The sequence below is a fragment of the Eurypyga helias genome, unplaced genomic scaffold (genome assembly GCF_000690775.1).
Source record: "Eurypyga helias isolate BGI_N326 unplaced genomic scaffold, ASM69077v1 scaffold13858, whole genome shotgun sequence".
Classification (NCBI taxonomy): Eukaryota; Metazoa; Chordata; class Aves; order Eurypygiformes; family Eurypygidae; genus Eurypyga; species Eurypyga helias.
Window position 1 is genome coordinate 5,284 of NW_010268971.1, and position 21,384 is coordinate 26,667.

Sequence of the window (21,384 nt, forward strand, 5' to 3'; positions counted from 1 at the left end):
AAGGCATGAACAGTCTGTAGTAATTAAAGTATAAACTGGAATTGTTTTAGTTGCTGAGACATTAAAAAAAAGGAGCCATAATAAACTCGTTAACATCAGGTTTTATTTTTTTAATAGGACTAAGTGTTACATTTTCAGTGTATGGTGATGCCCCATATCCTGGTAACACTGCAGTCCAGCAGCCAAAATTTATCAGTGTTTTCATTTGGCATTGACATCCAAAAGGCAAGCCCCATTTCATTTAATCTTTGACAAATAAAAAGAAATTTTAATATTTTTTCCTCTTTTTTTTCCCTGTAGGATTGAAATGAATAAACAATGCCCTTTTTAAAGCATGACTCACTCGAAAGTGCACCTTAAATGAGGAATTGTTCATTTAATTGAAGTGATTCCTTTGCCAGGCTTTGTATTGATGTGTACAAATTAATCTTTTTTTTATGCACAGTACAAGACTTGTTATCAAATAGTACTGTTTTCCTCAAGATAAAAATCTTCATTTTGTAACCAATTTGCACAGAATGTTTTCTAATAATGTCTTGTGCTTGTTCTTTTGTAACTGCATTTTGTATTTCCAGTGCATTAAATTTGTATGTGTGGTTTATACAGAAGAAGCACTCAAAAAAAGGGCAGGAGGAAAATAGGACTAAGAATAGTTTTTAAAGTCATATGCAGAGCACTTGAAGGAAAAAAGAACAAAGGCACATCAGGGTAAAAGTAGTAGGAGGGTATTTCATTTTACTCATCTCCTAGAAAGCCTACATTAATGAGAATGAGCCAAAAAAACCCCAAAACACCACCACCAAGCCCCCACCCCCAAAAAAAAGCCCTCCACCCACCCAACAAGACAAAGTGCTGGTACAAGCTACACACACTTGTTATCTTTCATTATTAATACTGTATGAAGAGATTCCAAGTAAAGTAAAATATAGCAATATAAGAGAGAATTATAAATGTAACCGAAAAATCTCAAGCACTTTATAATTTGCATGAATAGAAATTTAACATTTAAACCAATTGATTTCAAGGAGAGCATTAAACAGAGATCAGGAGGATACATAGCAAAATTTGTGGAAGGGTTTCTGATGCATAATGTTTACACTTAAAAATTTGTTTCCTATCTAAAAGCATAAAACCACAGTCACAGTTGTAGAATGACATCTTTTGAAGATGGTTACCTAGTGAGTGGGGTGAAAAATGTCAATCTTAATGACAGCATGTACCCGCTAGAACAAGTGGTTTCTTTACTGACAGCTTCTTGCTTGTCTTCTTAAAGGTACAATGTCAAACTTGGTTTATTGTTTACTCTGTATTTCTTTCTTTTTTCTTTTCCCTGCCTGATGGGACTTTGAATTGATACCAAATAATTTCTTCAACTGGTTTCATACCAGTAGCCTACTTTGGGATTGTTTGGGCTTTCAGCGCACTGAAGGGATGTTGCTATTTTCTGAAAAGCATTCAAATTGATATTATAGTAAAAGATTATTACTAAAGCTGATATTGGTGCTTGATTATTTGACCAGTTTTTCATGTAAGTGACATAAACAATTAAGTTACTGCAAAACTGTAATTTGAGTTAATTGTGTTTTCAGGTCCCTGAACAAAATGAATTTCATTACAAGGCTTTCTGCTTTATGTCTGAGGAAAAGCAAGATGCAACAGAGGCACCGAAGTAGTAGACGACCAGCCGTTCCACTTGGATCACGGATTTTAACTGATTCTTCTAAGGTTTTTGAGCATAACATGTGGTGAGTTGTTTCTTCCAGGCTGATTTTCATCTATAATTTACTATGCTGAATAGTGGTATGTGTGTATATATATAACAATGGATTGCCAGAAGAGATGTGTAAAGGTAGTGCTAGAGAAAATTTGAGATTATCACAAGTCACCTGACAGTTATGAGTTCTCTGTGACTTACATAAAAAGCTACTGAGCAAGTTAAACATGGAACGAAAGGCAAAGTGTTGTTCTAGATCAGTAATGAATTAGGAGACAGTGTAGAGTTAAGGTGGTCCATGTTACTCATAATGGTAGAAGGTTACTAGTTAGGTACAATAACGTTGCATACTGGATTAGTGCTGCATTCTAAAATCGACTCCATTTTGAAGGGAACATGTAAATTACTTGTAGTCTACTAAAGGTGTACCGAAGACGTTACAGATAGCTCATCAGAGATTTCCATACAGTGCACAATTGTCAAAAAAAGTAAATTGAATCTTAACATAAATAAGAGATACAATATCAGAGGAAACATCAACACGTAAATGTTAACACGAATAAGAATTGCCCTGGTTTGCAGCAGTACATGTCCATCTCTGAAAGATATTTTTATGATTCACGGGGTCTCAGCAAAGAGTGAGAATGCTTGTTAACACAGTGGGAAAACTGAGATTGAAAAGGCTAGGATTTTTGACCATGCAGCAGAGACGAATACAAACAGTAAGTGACACAGGAAGTGGTAGAAAGATAGATTTAGATATTCCGTCTAGAAAGTAGAAGACTATCTACCTGAGATATTTGGAAGAACTTTTTTCCTATAGTTCCTAACTTAAAAATAGAAATATTTGATGAAAAGTAGGGAATTTAAAAGCTATACAAGAAATTATTTTCTGCATAATTCCTAAAGATTTTTTTAATTCACATACTACTTGAGAGCAGGGGTTTATCAAAATTGGGAAAGGAAGTGGATGTGGCCAATGATAACCAAGGGTGACATAATATAGGAGTTATGTTTCTGCGTTTCAACTTACTTCATAAAAGTAATCTGCAGTTTTTATACCTTCTTCAGAGGTGTCCCCTGCTGGCAACTGTCAGAGAAGTTCTTGGACAAGATTTTGTTCTGAAATGAAGCTTCCAACTTTCTGGGTGGTGTTTGGGGTTTTTTTTGGTTTTGGGTTGGTTTTTTTTTTTTAATTATTCTTTTTCGTAGTTAATCCTATTTATTAATTGGTCCATTTTACTTTTTAATCTAAATTATCTCAAAAGTTTCTCTAATAAAAATCTGATGAATAAAAAGGTCTTAAGGGAAGAATATGACACAGAAGATTGTCTTCTGGTTAATCAAATATCTTCATTAGTCTCTAAATTTGGGCTTAACTCATGAGGTAAGATATGCAACTAGATCAGTCACCTATTACTGTTTTCTAAACCAGATGTCCCCAAGCCATGATCCCCAACACATACCACCTTAAGGCCAAGCCTGGAGTTATGTACACTTCTGTACCAAGCTCCTTGGTGAAGGAAGCCGGAAGCTGGCTGGTTATTGTTTTAAAAGAGTGTGAAATTTATGTCTGTGTTTTATAAATCTGCGTGCAGTGTAATTCTTAAGCATCTTCCAGACTCCTGCTAGGTGGAAAAGTCCTGTACTTGTGTGAACGCTGGTTCAAATGTAGGCTATCCAGTCAAGGTAGGAAATAACTTTAAGAAAAAGGCCACCCTTTTTCTGTAACACTGTACCAGGGTGAAACTCAGTTCTGTTTCTGTTTTTAATGTCCTTACAAATAACTGATCATGTGTGGCTTCAGTTTTAATGGCTAGTGTTCAGTGACAGTCTAATACAGACTTATCAAACAGTGACAGAGGAGGTTGGGATGGATTGTGAAGCTGGGATTGAAAGGGACAGGTTTGTTCAGAATGCAGATCTGCAGATGAATCCTTGTAGCTTGGAAGGGAAAACAGGTGAAACTGAGTTGGACCAGAAGTTGCATGGAAGCTGACAAGGTCTTGATAAATCAAGAACCTGGCTATGAAGTGCAGGGAGGTCCTTGGATCTGAAGCTCACTGAATCAGCAGGGTTGTCAGTAGGGAGGTAAGGGGGATCAGGATGAGTGGTGGTTGAGCTAAACAGATCGTGCAGGGTGAGCATGAGAGATTCATCTTGCCTAGCATTGATGTGTGACGATTTATGTCCTTTTGTTTTCCACTCATCAGCTTTGGTACTTCATAAAGTGGCATCCTTCTTTTTTGCCTGTGTGTGAATTGGCAGAGAGCCAAGAGCTGCTACCATTGCTGCTAGGAATACTAAGCAAATTAAATTTAGGAACTAATACTTTAGATATTTGCTGCGGTGCTTTTCTGTCATTTCGAGAGAGAAGTGATGAATGGTGCTAAACATGGGAGCAAAAAATGTCTGCTTCTATTCAAGTTAGTAATTGGCATAGTTTTCACGTTAGTTTTCAGAGATAATGAAACCCTATGTTAGCAAACAAGTTAATGGAGAAGGGCTAGGTTGAATAAGCTGAACCGAAAGTAGCATTGCTTGATCTCTTGTCAGGCCTACTCATGTTAACAGTTCCTGCTATGGTTAAAATGGATAGCTTGCTTTGCTGCTGTCAGTGTTCAGCTTAAAACACTTCTGTATTTAAATACTTCTGTGCTTAGAATTCTTCTGTGTTCCTGCCAGCTTGTATTGGTGAAGGAGCTGCCTCATGTGAAGCATCCAAACTATGTAAATAGTTTGCATAAGAACTATGCTATGTCCCCTCTTTTGCAGATTTTGATCAAGAAGTGCTGCTGCAGTCCAGTTTGGGGTCTTCTGCATAGAAATTTCTAGGAAAGATCTAAAAGATCTTTCTTCAGCTTCATGGTTTTCCAAGTAGGGACAAAAGGGGAAAAAAGTTGTTGATGAAAATGGAATACTTCAGGCCCCTATAGTATTGTGTCTAGAGCCCTTAAAGGCCCTGACAGACACATGATGATGGATTAAAATTGATCAGCTAAAGTTTATACCACAGCAAATCATGTCAGAAGGCCTGACTGTGTATTATTGCCATCTGAAGAGTCCTTGGTTTCAGCTTGCTAGCATTGGCAAGGTCAAAAATGGTGATAGCGGTGAAGGAAGCAAATCTTTCCAAGGGGGTGGCTGCCTAGTAGTACTTTGGTCGTTCAGTTTTATTCTACAACGGCCTGTCTGTCAGAGCCTTGACACTGCACAGGAACATTTGGTATAGGAACAAATACAGGAAGGGGAGAGGCAACCTGCTGGGGACAATAATGAGAAATATTTCAGTAGGGATGTGGAAATCAAGTCTGAGGCAAGCAGACAAATACATACCAATTAGTCTTCCACAATTAACAAAAGAGGATCAGGGAAGGTCTAAGAATTAAGTTACCTGTATGTCACCAAGCATGGAACAGGAAGGTGCTCGTTAGCTTTTAGAGACGATCAACTATTTTCAAGTTGGCACCTTGTTCCTTTTCCCATAGTAACCAATGGAATTTTAGTCATAGGCTTTCAGCTAATTGATTTCAATAGGATTCGGATCTTATAGATTACTTAGATTAAATTAGATAATATAATTCGATTTCTAAAACTGTTCAGGATGGAGAATTTGGATGTGCTTTTAGAAGCTGCTAGCAGCACATTTTTGGCCACTCCCCACTGTGGCCTGATCCAAACACAGAATCTGCAGGGGAGGCAGTTTAGTCATCAGGGTCAGATCTTGTCTTGGTTCTGTGACTATTTAATGGATTAATACCACGTTTAGTGAACCACTTTACACAAATATAGAGAGAGCATAGACTCTGGAACCATTGCAGCACTGCTTGTCTGGCTTAGGAATGTCTCATTCTTCTTTTTTCTAAATGTTTCCTGTCTGTATTCCCCAAATAAGTAAAATCCTGTCCATAAATTCTAGCTGTTCCACTTGAATAGGTGGATTATGTTCCCTGTTTCAGGAACAGCTGATTGCTTTCCTTATCATAAACATTAGTAGGGTTGGAAGTTTCTTGAATCAGAGTGTCTGTTGTTATATCCAGCTAAACACAACTCTAAGGGGACACTCAAAATACATCCCTGTAAATGCACTCAATTTACAAGATATGTGTTAATCCGATTATTTAGGAAAAAAATGCATACTATTACAGCCTCTTTGCAGTTGGAAGATTTTTCTTAATCACTTGAGTTTTACCTAACTAGTAATTAATTTTTATCTATCATACACTGAAACTTAGTTTTTAACTGTCAGTCTCCTTGTGGTCATTTGCTTGCATTCAAAAAGAAAATGTATTTAAGACAGTGTAGCTAATGTTACTGTTTTCTCTGGGAAAAAAATATTTTGGAAAATCCTATTTAAAGGCTGGTTCTTCAACTGCCTTTTGCAGGGACCACATGCAGTGGTCACAAGAAGAGGAGGAGAATGCCAAGCAAAAAGCGTTAGAGAACTCACTTGTGAAAGTCCAGTGGGAAGACCAAGGTAACAAATTCGTAGTGGCTTAAAAATTCATATTTTAATGCTATTTATGAAAGCATTTAAAGATGCTTTAAAATCCAGAAGCACTCTTTTTATTTCTATATTCTATTGTCTGAATTTGTTGGTGGTTTTCTTTTTTCCCTCTGTTGCCCCAAAGGATTGTCTCAAAGCATGTTTTTGTAGCATCTCAGTTACTTATTTGAGCAATTTTGCATTTGGTGGGGCAGTATGTGCTTGATTTACATAGAGCCTCAGCATGGTGCGTTTGCAAGTTCTGTCTCCTTTTGTAGCTCTTCAGAACAAAACTGCTACTACACAGGAATGTTACTTCATCAAAGGCAGCAAATTTGCAGCCAGCTAGGGTGCTGGGGATGAAAGTTCCCATGTACAATATTAAAATGCTTTGTAAAGATTTGTGGACTGTTCAGAGAGCTGGTGTTTGTACATTGCACCATAATTTAGTTAAGCGCCATGGAAGTTGCACTGGTCCCAGCTGGTCCCAACTTGCTGCCCTGGCCAGGCTGAGCTGGGAGTGCTTCAGGAAGCCGTGTGTTACCTCTGTGTGGAAGATGTTCCAATACACCATGCAGAGTCTGCTCTGTAAATGATTAAGGAATTCCGTGCCTGTCTTCAGAAGGGAAACATAGTGTGTGTTCTGCAGTTCGGAAGAATGACAGCTCTAGGTTCAGACTGGCAAACCAACCCCTAGACTAAACTCTAGGACAGTTTATGTATGCTAGAGCTGGACTATCAAGTAGATAGTAACATAGAAGACTGAATTCTTAATTTGTTCCTTTATTAGAAAGATATTCTGAAAACAATTACTTGGATGACCTGGGCCTCAGTTTCCTCAGCATGTCTTGAGCCTGTCAAATCAGATAGCATCATTATGATCCTGTGCTCATTTTCACTGATGTCACTAGGGCACATGTTGGAGTTTATTTGAATTACCTATGAATGTGTCTCAGACTGTGTGCCCTTCATCACTTTGAATGCTCTGGGGTTGTCATCCTGCCCTTTACTGTTACCTCTTGCATTCTTTATCTAAATACAGGAGTACAATGTTTGTTTTTAAAAAGTGACGTGTAATATTTTCATTTGGTTTGTATAAGAAGTTGAAAAACAGCTCATCATTGCAAAGGGAGCTGTGTAACCATGTGGCTTGTGGAACCTTTAATTCTTTATCTACAGTCAATTAGAACTCACTTTATGCTGGTGAGAAATTAAATAATCAGGCATTTGTCTATTGCCAAAAAACTACAAGAATCCAAGGACATTTCCTATGAATGCCCCTCTGTTTAGAACTTGCATAGGTGAGCATTGCTGACTGCGTTCTTTCAGAAAGCTTCAGGTTCGTTCTGCAAGTGGAAGTATGTTTTGGCCTATTTGTGTAAACAATGAACTGGACTGAAGTTAATGAGCAGGTTATTTTTGGGCCTTGGAAACTACAGTGAAGGGAAAAAGACAAGGCAGATTCAAGAATACTATTATATAACTGCAATAGAACAGTTCTGGTGAACCTCATTACAACCAGAGAAGTTAAACTGAATAAATTCTTGATACTACCTTTAAGAATCCACTTTACTTATTAGCATGTCCAGTTTCTTCTCAGGCATGTGTGCCAGTGTTGAAAGTTCTGAGAAGGAGAAAATCAATTGACTAAGAAAGGGATAATTTTTTTTTTGTCTCAGAAGGTTATACCTTTGTTAGTTTTGTCATTTTTACATGCTTTGGAAAATGTAGTTGTCAGGCTACTTAAATATACAAAATTAAACCAAAAAAATGGATAAAAATACTGTATGCATGGCTATTACACAGTGGTGCAGGAGTGACCAGTGAAAGAATGAAAAGTAAAGTGTTCTTGAACCTTTGTAATTCCATACTAATACAGCTTCAAAGGCCACCTTTAGCCATTGTTTTCCTTCAGTTCTGGAATCTGGAAAATAACGTGATGGGAACTTACGTACAAGGGTTCTGAGCAGACTTGTAGAAAAGTAGTGACTATAACAAAGGGTGATAGTGATTTAAGAACCTTTTGAGTAGAAGGTTTGTTTTTTATATTCAAGCTGAGCAATCTATGAATGTGTAATTTACTAGTGAAATCTGGTCTATATTACTTCAGTCAACACTGCACTTACATTGTAAAACAAGTCTGTACAACTACTTTTCATGGCTGGGTCTTATCCTTTAATAATACAATTGGATGTATTAAATGTTAAATTAAAAAAATTATCCAGATTTCTAGGACAAGGCATTCTGCCACCTCCTTGCCACTTCCCACTGCCTGTCTGTGCCTCTAATGATAATTCTTAGCCTTGTTTATATCTGAAAAGCTGTAGCGATTTAGGAAATAGTGTGTTAAGATTTAAATGAGAGTAGTAGGAGAAATGCACCGCATATTCACTCTGTGCATTTATATTTAAAGAATTAATGGGTCAGTGTGAATGAGTAGGGACAAAATAAAATAGGCAACACGTTACAGGTTGTACACTTAGCAAGAGATGTTAAGGGTAACGAAAGAAAAACAGTTCTGTAAATGCTTTAGGAATGAGGGGAAAAACCCCCAAGAAAAAGATTTAGTTTGGTACTTGGGAGGGATGAGGAAGGGAAAATCATCAACAAAAGAGACACTTAAAAAGCTGTAATTCTTATCTTTTTATCAGCCTTCCTTTGAAATGGTTAGCTGCAGTCCAGTGGCTAGCACAATTAGTGCTAGGGAGAAGGAGGAAAGATCTTGTTCTCTACTGAGAAAGAACAGGTTACAAAGTACATCCATAGAGTACATGGATGACTGGGAAAGCAGAAAAGAGAATATTTACTTTTTTAAAAAGGGAGGTGGGAAAAGAGAAGAGTCAGATAATTAGTTTCATTTCCTGGAAAAATACTGGAAGAGATAATCCAGAGCTTGCAGATACTGGGTTTGGAAGAACAAAGGAGATGAATACTGGCCAACAAATATTTTTCAATAATAAATCAAGCTAATTTCCTTCTTGGAGAAGGTTACAAGCCCTGGGGATAAGGGAAAAAAAAAGCAGACGTCCTGAAATTTCTCCTTAGTCAGGCTTCTGACTTGCTTTACTTGACATTTTCATAAGCAAGTTAGGCAAGCAAGAGCTAATGAAACTGCTTTTGTGTGAATGAAGGCATAGAGATACCCTTTCAGAATGGAAGGCTGTGCTGGGCAGAGAAGCATGTTGTTCCATGTCCAGTTCTGCTTGGTATTTTCACCAGTGACCTGAGGAAATGGGAGACTTGAGGATGATACTGGGTGAAGAGAGGTTTCAAGTATAGTGAAGGACAGAAAGATCTGGACAAACAGTGGAAAAAAGATATCTGAATGATATAAATTTGCTAAAAATAAATGCAGAATACTTTGCTTAGGAATAATTCCTTGAAAAAAGCACTAGGGTCTGGAACAATTGGCTAGGTAGTAATTTTGCAGAAGAAGATCTGAGGGTTGTGGTGAATCACTAGCTGAATCAGCCGTGTCATGCTGTTGCAAAATGGCAAGCTGGGAGTTATAAACAGGATTACAGCTTGTAAGCCTTGTAAAATATTCCTTTTGCTCTGTGTTGATAATACTTTTACCAGAATACAGCACAAAAAAGGAGTAAAGCAATTTGAGACAATCTAGGGGAAAAAAAAAAAAGAAAAAGAAAATTATAAAAAGTCTAAAAATCATGACTTCTGTGGAAAAAAAGAGTTAGGTTTAGATAATCTAGAGAAGAGATTGCTTAGGGGAGACACAGTAAAAGACTTTAAATAAGTAAATAGGTGTTGCAAAGAAAATAGGTGTTGCAAAGAGAAGTGAGTAATCTTTGCTTTATCTGCTTGGTTAATGGGCCAAGGATTACTGGATTTAAATTGCAATAAGGAAATTTCAGGTTAGGTAGTGGAAAAAGTTTCTAACTGTACCGTTGGTGAAGGACTGTAATACATTACTGAAGAAAGTTGTCAGGCTTCTATGAAAGGTGCTATGTAAAGAAAAAGTTGGACAAATTTCTGTGGAGAAGGGGTATGAATTCCCTGACTCTATGAAATCCCATCCTAGTCTTTGACATTCTAATATTCAGTTAGAATGTTTCATGAATTAAAAGTTAACACAAAAGTCTATTGTAAGGCTCTCTGAAGTGTTTTGAAAGTAAGCCAGTATGTTGCTTCCGACTATATTGTTATTTTCTGTCAGCACTGTGTTGTTGAATAGTTAAGAGTGAATTACTATTGGCTGTGCAGTAGCATTTATCACTCCAGTTCACAGAACTGGATTTCTAGTTGATGGGGTTTTTGAGAGATGACTAGGTACCAATAGATTTACAATTGCTCATGGAGTTTCATAAATGATGAAATTAATTTCAGTGTAGTATTTCTTAAATAGGAAGAACATGGAGAACATTTAATTGATAAGATGCATTGCTTTTATGATTTGAGACATGAAAACTTGTCAAAGAAAATTACGATTGCATATCTTGGTGATGCTGTTCTATTATGTCACTGAATTCCAAAAAAAAAAAATCTTTTTTAAACAGATTTATAAACTGTAAATTTGTGGTCTAAGTTCAATGTTGCATTACAGTATTTTGTATCTAAGCTCATATTCACCAAGGTGGTGGTTGTTTTTTTTTGTTAATTTCAGATAAATACGAGAGAGAAGCCAGTAAATACTGGAATGAATTTTACAAGACTCATAAAAATAACTTTTTCAAGGATCGCAATTGGCTGTTTCTGGAGTTTCCAGAAATTCTTCCAGAAACAAGGAGGGAAGAGTTGAAAATAGAAGAAAGATCTTCAGAACACACAAAATTAAACAGTACCAACATTTTTTTGCACAAAAATGAAATGTTTCAGGAAGAAGAAAAATATTGGAAGAAAAATTATGGAAGTGGTTCTACTTCTGTACAAGGATATGTATATAATAAAAACCAAGCAAAATGTCTTACTGACAATCCTGTGGGTAAAAACTGTGGAGAAGAACTGGGCCAGCTAGAATCCTTCCCTGGTAGTGATGCCACTCACAGAATATTAGAGGTAATGCACTGCAAATGTTCTGCCCATCATACAGAACTCCACTTAATTGCTCAAAACCTGATAAAGACACTTAGTAAGTGTCAAGAAAGTAAGCACTGAGAATTTGACTTACTGCATTCATTTATGGCAGAAACTTTCAGAGAAACCTAGGATCTGGGCTTTGTTTTCCCTATAAAGCTTCTCCCAAATCAGAATTTAGGGATAGATTGTCAGATTCCATTTTTGGCAGAAGCAGAGTTTCTAATTTCCTAAGGAAAGTTAGGTCTTAACGTGCTCTGTCTTAAAGTGCAAGTACTTGGTGCATTCTTGCCAAATGGTGAAATTGGACGAGAGTATTGCATTTTCCAATGCAGTTGGAGAGGTGGATTCTCCCTTAACTTCAGAAAGGCATTGGGGAGAAATGTGATCATAGAAGTGATTTGAGAATTGAGGTATGAGCTGTTTATACCTTTTCTGCTCAACATACCCTCAAATTTAGTGAGTCCTACTTACCAACTAATTTAAGACAAAAATAAAATAATATGAGGTTTTAATAGCTCATTTATTTAAACTTTTTGTTTCTCTTCTGATTTTAGGTTGGTTGTGGTGCTGGAAACAGTGTCTTTCCTATTTTGAAAGTTCTGTGGTATGTAGTGCTGGATTTTCAAATGTGAAAGTTCTTTTATCATCATCTTCATTTTCTTCAAATATTGGTGCTAGACCATTGTTGTAGGAAGTGTTGAGTGGACTGTTACACAGCCCTGAAATTCTGATTGCTTGCAGTCCACAGATAATGGTTGGTAGCATCATAGAATCGTAGAACGGTTTGGGTTGGAAGGAACCTTAAAGATTATGTAGTTCCAACCCATGTCCAGCCATGGACAGCAACACTTTCCACTAGGTCAGCTTGCTCAAAGACCCATCCAACTGGGTATATTTGTGTTATACAAAAATACTCTGTTTTGCAGATATGGAAACAGAGAGCAGGAGGAATTGAGTGATGCACCAGGGTCACACATGGAACCTGTTGGTGTTAGCAAGGCACCTTCATCCCATAATATATGCTTAGCTTTAGACAGCATGTAATGAAAGGGGGACCCTGTTTCATATGAAAAGTTTGGAAAGTGATACTATATATGGAAAAGATGTCATGCGGCAGTACTAAAAAAGAGACAAACCTTTGTGTTTTTCTCACAGGAGGCATTAGTTATACATTGGTATTTCTGATAATTAAGAATCCACTTATTAGGTATTTTTCCTGGACTTCTCTATTCTTATGCAAATCCTTCAGTCAATCACATTAGTTGGTACATGGAACAGCTCGCACGTTTGTCTTGTACGTGACCTGATGGAAACCGCTCATCTCTTAGTATGCCTGGCTTTAGAGCACAGTTGGTTTTACTCTGAATTTAATAGCACAAATTTGTCTTTTGTATGCATATAGAAGCAAACCCATACATACACAAGTATGTGTGTACCCTGGCTACAAAAAAAATTTCCACTTGTTTTTTTCATAACTTTTAAACTGCTTCCCCCGTCCCCCTTAAAATTTAAGTTACTGCTTTTTAATACAGTGCATCATGAAATCAACATCCAGATCAAACTGTATCTTTGTTTTGACTATCTACATGGTTCCTATTCTGCTCTAAAAAAATTGAAATATCCTAACAAGTCAATTAGGTAATCAGCTTAACCTTTGACAAGGGACTGGCTGGGTCCAAAGCCTGGCTGCCTGCCTTCATCCATGATAAACACCTAAACTCACCAACTCTCATGGTGGGCACTGAGCAGATAAAGATTTTGGTCAGCAACAAGAATGGAATATATTTTGATCCACAAGGGTTCTCCTGTTGAGCCCTCAGAGAGGTCACTGCCTCAGCTGTGTATACTGTGAGATCTTATAGGCACTGCCAGAGTTTGATTCCGTCTCTAAATAAACTGTCCCTCCAAAACTTCAAATGTTTTTAAGGATAATAATTGATCATGAGTTGACCATGAGGTCATCCCTCAGTAGGTTTTGAAGGGCTTGCTCAGTTTCCTTTAAATGAAGTTTTCGGAGGTGAAAAAAATTTCTCTCTGGAGTTACTAGTGTCCGATGAATGGCATGAGGAAATTTGCAGCTGGCTTAGTCTTGGATGGGAAAGGAAGGGAAAACAGTGCTACAGGAAATTCTTATTCATCTTGACTTAGAAAACAAAGGGGATAATAGAGGGAAACAACCAATACTGCTAAATCTAATCAAAAGCACAGTGAGGTGGCACATGGGAACCCAGACCTCTGCAGAACTGTGGATGATTTCTGCAACACCTCACCCCTGCCCAAATCATATTGCTAATTAAATTGCATACATGGGCTAATGATAGAGACTTAATGCAGTACTTCCGTAAGAAAATGTGACCTATTAATGTGCATTTATGTAATACAACACCAGGACATTGTCATCAATCCTGACAGCCCTCTGTGACCTTCTTTCTTTTCCTTTTCACTTCCTCCCTGACAAGGGTATAATTCTCCTTTTGATACCAGCTGCCTGTTGGTGTTCTTACGAATTTGTCTGCCCGGTTGGTTCATTACATCCTATGTGGCCTTCCATGTGCTAGACATCAATAAGGCATGCTTGATCAAACCTGTGGAGAACCCCAACGGGCCTTCTGTAGTTCCATGAACACTGATGTAGACTTTCATTTTTTACAGTAATAATTTTTTAACTGATGTTGGGTTTGTTTTCCTAGCAATACACCTGGAACCTTTCTCTACTGTTGTGATTTTGCTTCAGGAGCAGTGGAGCTGGTAAAGGTAATTCATACGCTCGCTTTAGAGTACCTTATAAGCATGTAATTCAGGAGGCTGCCAGGAAGCCGTCTTCATGAAAAAGAATGTGATGGCTTTGACAACTTTTAACTGAAGTTTTCAATATTCCAAAGAACAAAGTCTTATTCTGTGCAGAGAGGAATGAATACCATCAGTGAGCTTGCTTCTCAGCTTGAGTAAGATACCAGACAGAATAGGCTTTTATATGAGATGTTTTACAATGCTGAATAATTGAAGAAAAAAGTTTCTTGAGTCACAGTAAACGTATTAACTACTACTGTTCTCTCTGTGCCTCTTTTCATCTTTTTCCTGACAGTCACATTCGTCCTACAATTCTGCCTGGTGTTCTGCCTTTGTTCATGATGTGTGTGATGATGCTTTATCCTATCCTTTTCCAGATGAGATCCTGGATGTCATTCTCCTTGTCTTTGTGCTCTCTGCTATTCATCCTGACAGGTAAATGAAGACTAAAGGGCAAAGCAAATGGGTTAAATCTCTTTTATCGCTGGAGGTTTTCAAGAATAGCAAAAGAAGATGATTAATCTTTAATTTATTATTTAGTAATCTACAATATATATAAACCAAGGTATTTTAAATGCTGTTTCCCATTTTCAGGTTTCAAGAGAAAAGCTGATCAGGCTAATTCATTAGTGAGCTTCCAGTTGCCATCAAAATACAAGGGATATATTGTAACTAAATACATTCCTATTAAAAGTGACAGTGATTCAAGAAAATTAAAAACTAAAAAACCAGACCATCAGTCTTCTCTAGAAGGAAAGTTTTTTGTTTTGGTTTGGTTTTTTGTGATCAGAACCAAACATTCATGCTTTAACACCTTACAATGTGTTGGTGAAGACTTAGGTTGCTGATTTAGCCACAGGCACATGCTTAGATGCAGGCCTTTTAAACCAAAACGTATTCTGAATTTTCTAACTTGTTTGGATTAAGAAAACTTGATCCAATTTGCATGCACAGTGTCATGTTGAGTACTGTTAGCCTTGTTACTAATGCCTCTCAGTGTCTAATGAACCAAACTTTGATTGTTAAGGCTGTCTGAGTGTGAAAATACCTTTTTTAATGGAAAAAATGCAAAAGAGGACATGTAAGTTAAAATTCTTGACTCTGCCTTTAACTAGATCATGTGAGGGGAAATACATGCTGTATGTATGGTAATACATTTACTACTTTAAGAATGTCATTATAATGGGCTTGGCAAACAGAACAGTATTTGCCTAAGTCTGAGAACTGTTTCCCTGGCTAAGTTATTAGTGATTAGCTTTACAGAAAAATCTCTCACATATAGGATATTGCTCCTTCCTGTTTGTTCAGAGATGAGCACATGAGTCATACAAAGCCTGGGTCCAGATTTCAAAAACAATTCAAGCAGTAGATTTTAGATCTCTAACTGTGGTGATGCTGCCAGGAAGAAATTGGACAATAGAGACGCATTCATTCAATTGCTTTGCCTGTAGAAGCAGTAATCAGATGTTCTGTCAGAATTTCTGTGGATCTTTTCCTATTAGTCATTTAAGAATGTGTTTGTCTTCTTTTTCTTTCGTTTTTTTCTCCCCATGTCAGCATCTAAAGGCTCACATGGATACTTTTGTGTGTATGTATACACACAATGATTTCCGTGTATAATTATCTGTGGTGTAAGACCCACTTTCCAAAGATTTGTTAGTCATTACTGTCATCTCATTGAAATAAAATGACTGCATCAAGGCAAATGTAATCCAGATTCATCTTGCTCAGTATACATTTTTTCTGGAAACTTTGTAAGTGGGAGATGAAAAAAGAAACCAAGAGAATTAATGATGCAGAATTTAAGAAGGCCCTTCTAATAGTTGGTTGCAGGATTTGAAAGGTATTAAACTTTCTTCAAGCCATACAGTTAATGTGCTTTAGTCCTAAGTGAGAGATTTCTCAAAGGATTTCACTTTTTCTGCATGTACATTTTTTTCTATGTACACAAAAGTCAGGTTCTAGGCAAAGTCTGTAATTCTGTGCACAGCTACTTGTCTTGAACAGTCTCTTATTCTTAGGTGGTGCTGCCTTTTCTGTCTGTGGCAGCTGGTCCTGATCCTGAGCCCTTCAGTTTATTCTGAAAGTGTGAGGCAAACCCAAGCTATTACTCATTACTAACATATTTTGCAGAGTAACACAAATGGATTTATAAGCTCCAAGGTAAGCTTAAAAAGGGAGAATGAAGATGCTCTGGTCTAGTGAGTACTTACTCCAATCATACCTACAGCAGGCTGGTGTAATCTTGATAAGGAAGAGCTGATGTTAGGTACCACCAAGATTCACAAACTTGCCAGCATTTTGGAGGATGTAGACATTCCCTTTCTAAAGGGAAATTGCCTTTCTAAAGCAGTATCTCCAGATGGAGTTCTGCCTATGACCCATATACTCAAAACTGTGTTTTAATCTATCTTTGAGATTCTGTTAAGTGAAGGGAAAGGGCTACTTTTCTCTTTCCAGTTTGTATTCCCTTACAGTTCCTTTTAAATTTTTGGTTCAGAAGCTTTTTTGTGAAGAATTCTTCCTATTTACTAGTTCCTGGCCTTTTTAGATGAAATGTAGACACATCATCTTACTCTAGGTTTGGAAATTATTTTCTAGATGCTTGGAATACACGTAACAGTTATGTTTTCAAATTTCACCAGTATCCCATCTATTTTCTAAGGATGCAAGGGGTTGTAAATAGGTTGGCTAAACTACTGAAACCTGGAGGAATGTTGTTATTTCGAGACTATGGAAGATACGATACAGCTCAACTTCGTTTTAAAAAAGGTAATTCCTGAACACTGTTGTAGTTCACTGTTCATTTTAACGCTTTTTGGAAATAAAGTGACATGTCAGTGTTCACTCCTGTTCTAATTTCTTAGGTCATTGCTTGTCAGAAAATTTTTATGTACGAGGAGATGGAACCAGAGTGTATTTCTTTACCAAAGGTATGAATAGTTTTTATAGAAAGGGTTGAGTGTATCTCAAGGTGATTTGGGTTATAAAAGCTTATCTTAGAACAGAAAGTTAAAGGTGGTTTTATTGGCTTTTTTATTTTTTTTACTTCTTTGCTTTTACAAAGCCCAAAGCCAACTGTTCTAAGAAAATAATTCCCCGTATGTGTACACTTGTTGCACCTGGGGTCCCGCAAGATTGCTTGCAGACATCTCTGGAAATGTCTCTTTGTCTAAGCATCTTGTGTCAAATGGAATGCTCATTCTGTTATTTGAAGATGTACTTGATTTCTTTCTTAAAATTAACTTAAACAGGCTTGGAATGACAGTTGGTAGCGGTGCTCTGATATTTTGTTTTGCTGTGTTGGTGAGCCTGAGCTTTGAGGCTGCTCTTTCTGCAGAAGCTAAACTTAAAACCCTGGTTATGGAATCTGTCACTCTTTGCCCATCCGCTCACCTGGTTTTGTTGGCCGTCAGCTTAGACTGGTATATTGTAGCCCAGCTACTGGAAACTGTGAAAGTGAGCATCACAACACTTTTTTTTTTTTTTACCTCTGCAACCCAGACTGTAAGGAATAGAGATGGATCAGCATTTATCCCTCCCTGAGAAAATTTGAAAGTTAGAAGGAGGATCTGGGACATGTATGGGAAATAACTTGAATTCAAAGTGATGTCTTGGTTTTTAAATGTCTTGTTTCGTGCTTACTCATTACAAAGAAGCTTAAAGTTTTCCCGTGGTGACTGACAAGAAGGAGATCATGTTGTTGTAAATGTGTGAATTGTCATTTGATGGGCAAAATAGTTTTATCTCCTTAATATGCGAACAGTGACCAAACGGCATGCGTTTGTTTTCCTGAACTCTGGCATACTGAACCCTCTGAAGCAAAGGGAGCTATGAATGCCGTGAGTAATAACCAATGTGGTTTGGGCTTCAACATAACATTTTTCACTGTAATATAAATCGAGAGCTCTGAAAATTAATGTCAAATGAAAGACCTGTTACAGGCAGCTTCCTTGATCTTTCAAATCACAAAACAGATTTAGTTCCACCTTTGGTTAAAATGCGGGTTGTTAATTACGACGTTCTACAACTGTCTTTTTTTTTTTTTAATTACAATAATTCTTCATATGAGAAAATAGATGAGGTATGGAAGATGTTCAACTTGGCTGGCTTAACTGAAGTACAGCATTTAGTTGATCGGCGATTACAAGTAAACAGGAAGAAAAAAGTGAAAATGCAGCGAGTTTGGATACAAAGCAAATTCCAAAAACCATTGCTGCTATCTCTGAATAATCCTGAAGAAACCACCGAAAGGCACCCTTATAAATAATTTTACCATCAACAGTACGTATGTTTCCGATAAATCTTGTGTTAGCCATGTTTTTTGTAAATGTATATGTGTCAAAATTATCTGGGAGGGGGGGAAACTGCATTTGTGACTTCCGCTTTATATGCAACAAAGGCAGACGCATTAATCTAGTCATAACTGTGACCAGGCACTATTTTACTTCCTTGAATATGAATAGTCAATAAGTATAAGCATGTATCTTGATCCTGTTGAAATTCAAAATATGTAAAAAGTTTCGGACTGAAGCATAATTATTTCAGAGATTTAGAGAAACAGAGTATCTGTTCTCACTATCACTACAAGCTGTGCTGTGTTTGCTTTGAATCATGTCTCTCCTAACCACTGTGTGTCTTGCAACTGTATTTCCTCTTTGTGAGGGAAATTTCTTGATGCATAAATAATGAAGACAAAATCTCTTTCTGATTTGCATGGACGTTATAATTTCATACTAACTGCATGTGATATGCATAGTTACAGATTAGTCCGTGATTGGCGTCCTCCACCGTGACTGACCTACTCCTTTGAAGTCTCCGCTTTCTGTCTACATGCTCATCAGAAACATGCCAAACCCAAGCTTCTCTAACAGCTTAGTGACACATACATTGTATTTAAAAAGCCATAGGTTGCAAACTGAACATCATGTAGGAAAGAATTACCAGAAGTGCTGAAACAAAATAGTTAACATTTGCCTGGATAAATACAAGCATTTTTTAAATGATATACGATAAAGATAACACTAGAGGGAGGAGCAAAAAGAGTAGTCCAGAGTACATTTTATTAATATTGTTATGGGGTAATGTAATCACACTAAAATGGTGACGTGCATGGCAGCTGACATATTTTTGTTGTTTACAGAGAGAGATTGCTTTCTTAGGGCTTTGAATCTTTGAAAAAAGACCTTTTTTTTTTTTTTTTGACCCTGTAGGGAGACAGTAAAAAGACAGGATTACACTAGTACATCAGGTGCTTTTAAGAAGCAAACCAGATGCAAACAGTGTTTTCAGATGCAAACCATGAGGCTGAGGCTGTTGAGCTAGTATGTAAAGATGCCACTTCTGCTACTTAAATGTAACTTCACAATCACCTAGTCACAGGGCCGAGATGACAAGAAACAGGTGAATGAAAAATCCCTTCAACAAGGATATAGAATGCATGCAGTCTGTAACACGCGTACAGTTTTGAGTGCCATTAATATAGTGACACTCTTGGTTTTGTCTAAAGGGTAAGCATGTCACAGCTGACAACCCTTTTTTTGGTGCAAGTTGTTAGCTGCTAAGCCAAGTAGAACTTACTGTCTTCTAGAAGAAAAAAATAAAACAAAACCAACCTAAATTTAAATGCTAAGAATCTTAATCCCCTTTGACAAGGTGAGGGATCTGCTTAATTTCCATAAACCCAGATGTGTTTCAAGAGTGAGGTGCAAAAAGGGGTCTTTGAAGACAAGATCTGATCCTACATTTCTAGTGTATTCTAAACTCCTGTTATGAGTAAGATACTGTTTCATGAATTAAGTGGCTTAGTAAGCTTTGGTTAACAATGACATTATTGTAACCTGCAATAAAACTCTTGTGGTATAAATCAAAGGTTAAAACATAGCTGTGTTTCTTCAAGCCCCAAGTCTTAAGAGACAGTAGCATCTACATGGTAAATGTAAATAAATACCTGCTTACATTTTTATTACGTTGCTACCCTGTGCTTTTAATCACAACTTCTGAGTACGCATAGCTCTTAGTTTAGTACAAAGCATCTTCAGTTGTAGATTTTTCCAGGAGAGTGATGGTGATGATAAGCTTTTGAGCATCGTGCAGTCTTATTCATGTGTGTGATGTAGATTTTCCATGTGTAGAGGCTAATGAAATGTTTACTTTGGTTTTCGTGCTGATATGTTGATTCTGGCAAGGTTTTAATATGCTGTTAAGTTTAACAAAATGTGACATCACAAGTAACTAAACCCTGAATTCTTATACGGCCTTGAGCAAAATTGGCTGCTTCTCTTCCACACCTTGCAGCATAAGTATTGGCTGCCTTTTATTCTAAAAATGCATGTTTTAGAAGTAATAAAATCAACTGCTAGTTGTAAGCATAGAATACCTACTGTAAAGTGAACAGTAAATAGTCTGAATAGTTGTAAGATTGATGGAAGGGGAAATGGACATTGTTCCTGATAAGAGCTTTTGAATCTGTGTAGGACTTACTGTATTTTGGCTTCGTAATGTTTCAGTTTTCAAAAACCTTAATCAAGGACATGTTTTTAAAATACTTTCAGATTATCTGTATTAATTGGGAAAAACTAGTATTATGACATTGCAAACAGTGTGCCCAGTACAGAAAAAGTTTCACTCTTAAGTTTCACTTTTGAAATCTGAAGTTACTTCTTTAATCAGATATGTACCTGAAATCTCTAATTATATAATTTTATAGAATTACAGATTATATAAATACTAAACATTATAATCGTTAGTTGTTTGGGGTTTTTTTTGGTTCAGCATGACTTCCTATGCTGGTAAAGCAAACTTGTGAATGTATACAAATGGCAATTAAAGAAGGACAGTCTTGTTGGAATTGAGCATTGGCTTGCTTCATCAATAGTGTGGTATTGCTTACATTGATCTATAGGGATACAGGAGAATGATACTTGCTGGTTTAGACCTTCCATGCTTAGTTTTTAAGCAAGTACAAGACAGCTATAAAGTAAAGAAAGTGTCCAACCTTTTTTTCCTACACTAATTCTGAGGTATCTAGTCAATAACAATTAAATTTAAAATGTTGTGGGTTTTCTTTTTTTCTTTTTTCCAGCAAATCCAAGGCAGGTGCTTGTGCTGTATCTCTAAATCCACTGGATCTGAAGAGGACAACCAAAACGCAGGGCAGACAGGGATACAGAACTCTAGTAACACTAGGGAAAAGTTTCTTGTATTGGAAACTGCTGTTCCTGTTTTGCTTGTGACTTGGCTATTCTGCAGATTCTGCTGTTTAATAATGACTGCAAATGTGTAACAAACCATTGTGAAATTTGTATTAAACACCAGTGGAAATCAGTTAACATAAGTTTTGCTACTTAATTTTTATTCG

At 36.9% G+C, this 21,384-nt stretch overlaps 1 protein-coding gene across 1 annotated transcript; it reads left to right on the top strand.

The window, feature by feature from the left end:
- Positions 1–1,593: 1,593 nt before the first annotated feature.
- On the top strand, positions 1,594–18,294 carry METTL8 (methyltransferase like 8). Its single transcript, XM_010157935.1, has 9 exons — positions 1,594–1,745; positions 6,100–6,191; positions 10,822–11,213; positions 11,789–11,838; positions 13,925–13,988; positions 14,320–14,459; positions 16,690–16,796; positions 16,892–16,957; positions 18,104–18,294. Exons 1-9 carry the CDS (start codon positions 1,603–1,605, stop codon positions 18,292–18,294), a joined length of 1,245 nt encoding a protein of 414 aa, XP_010156237.1. The 5' UTR covers positions 1,594–1,602.
- Positions 18,295–21,384: the final 3,090 nt, after the last annotated feature.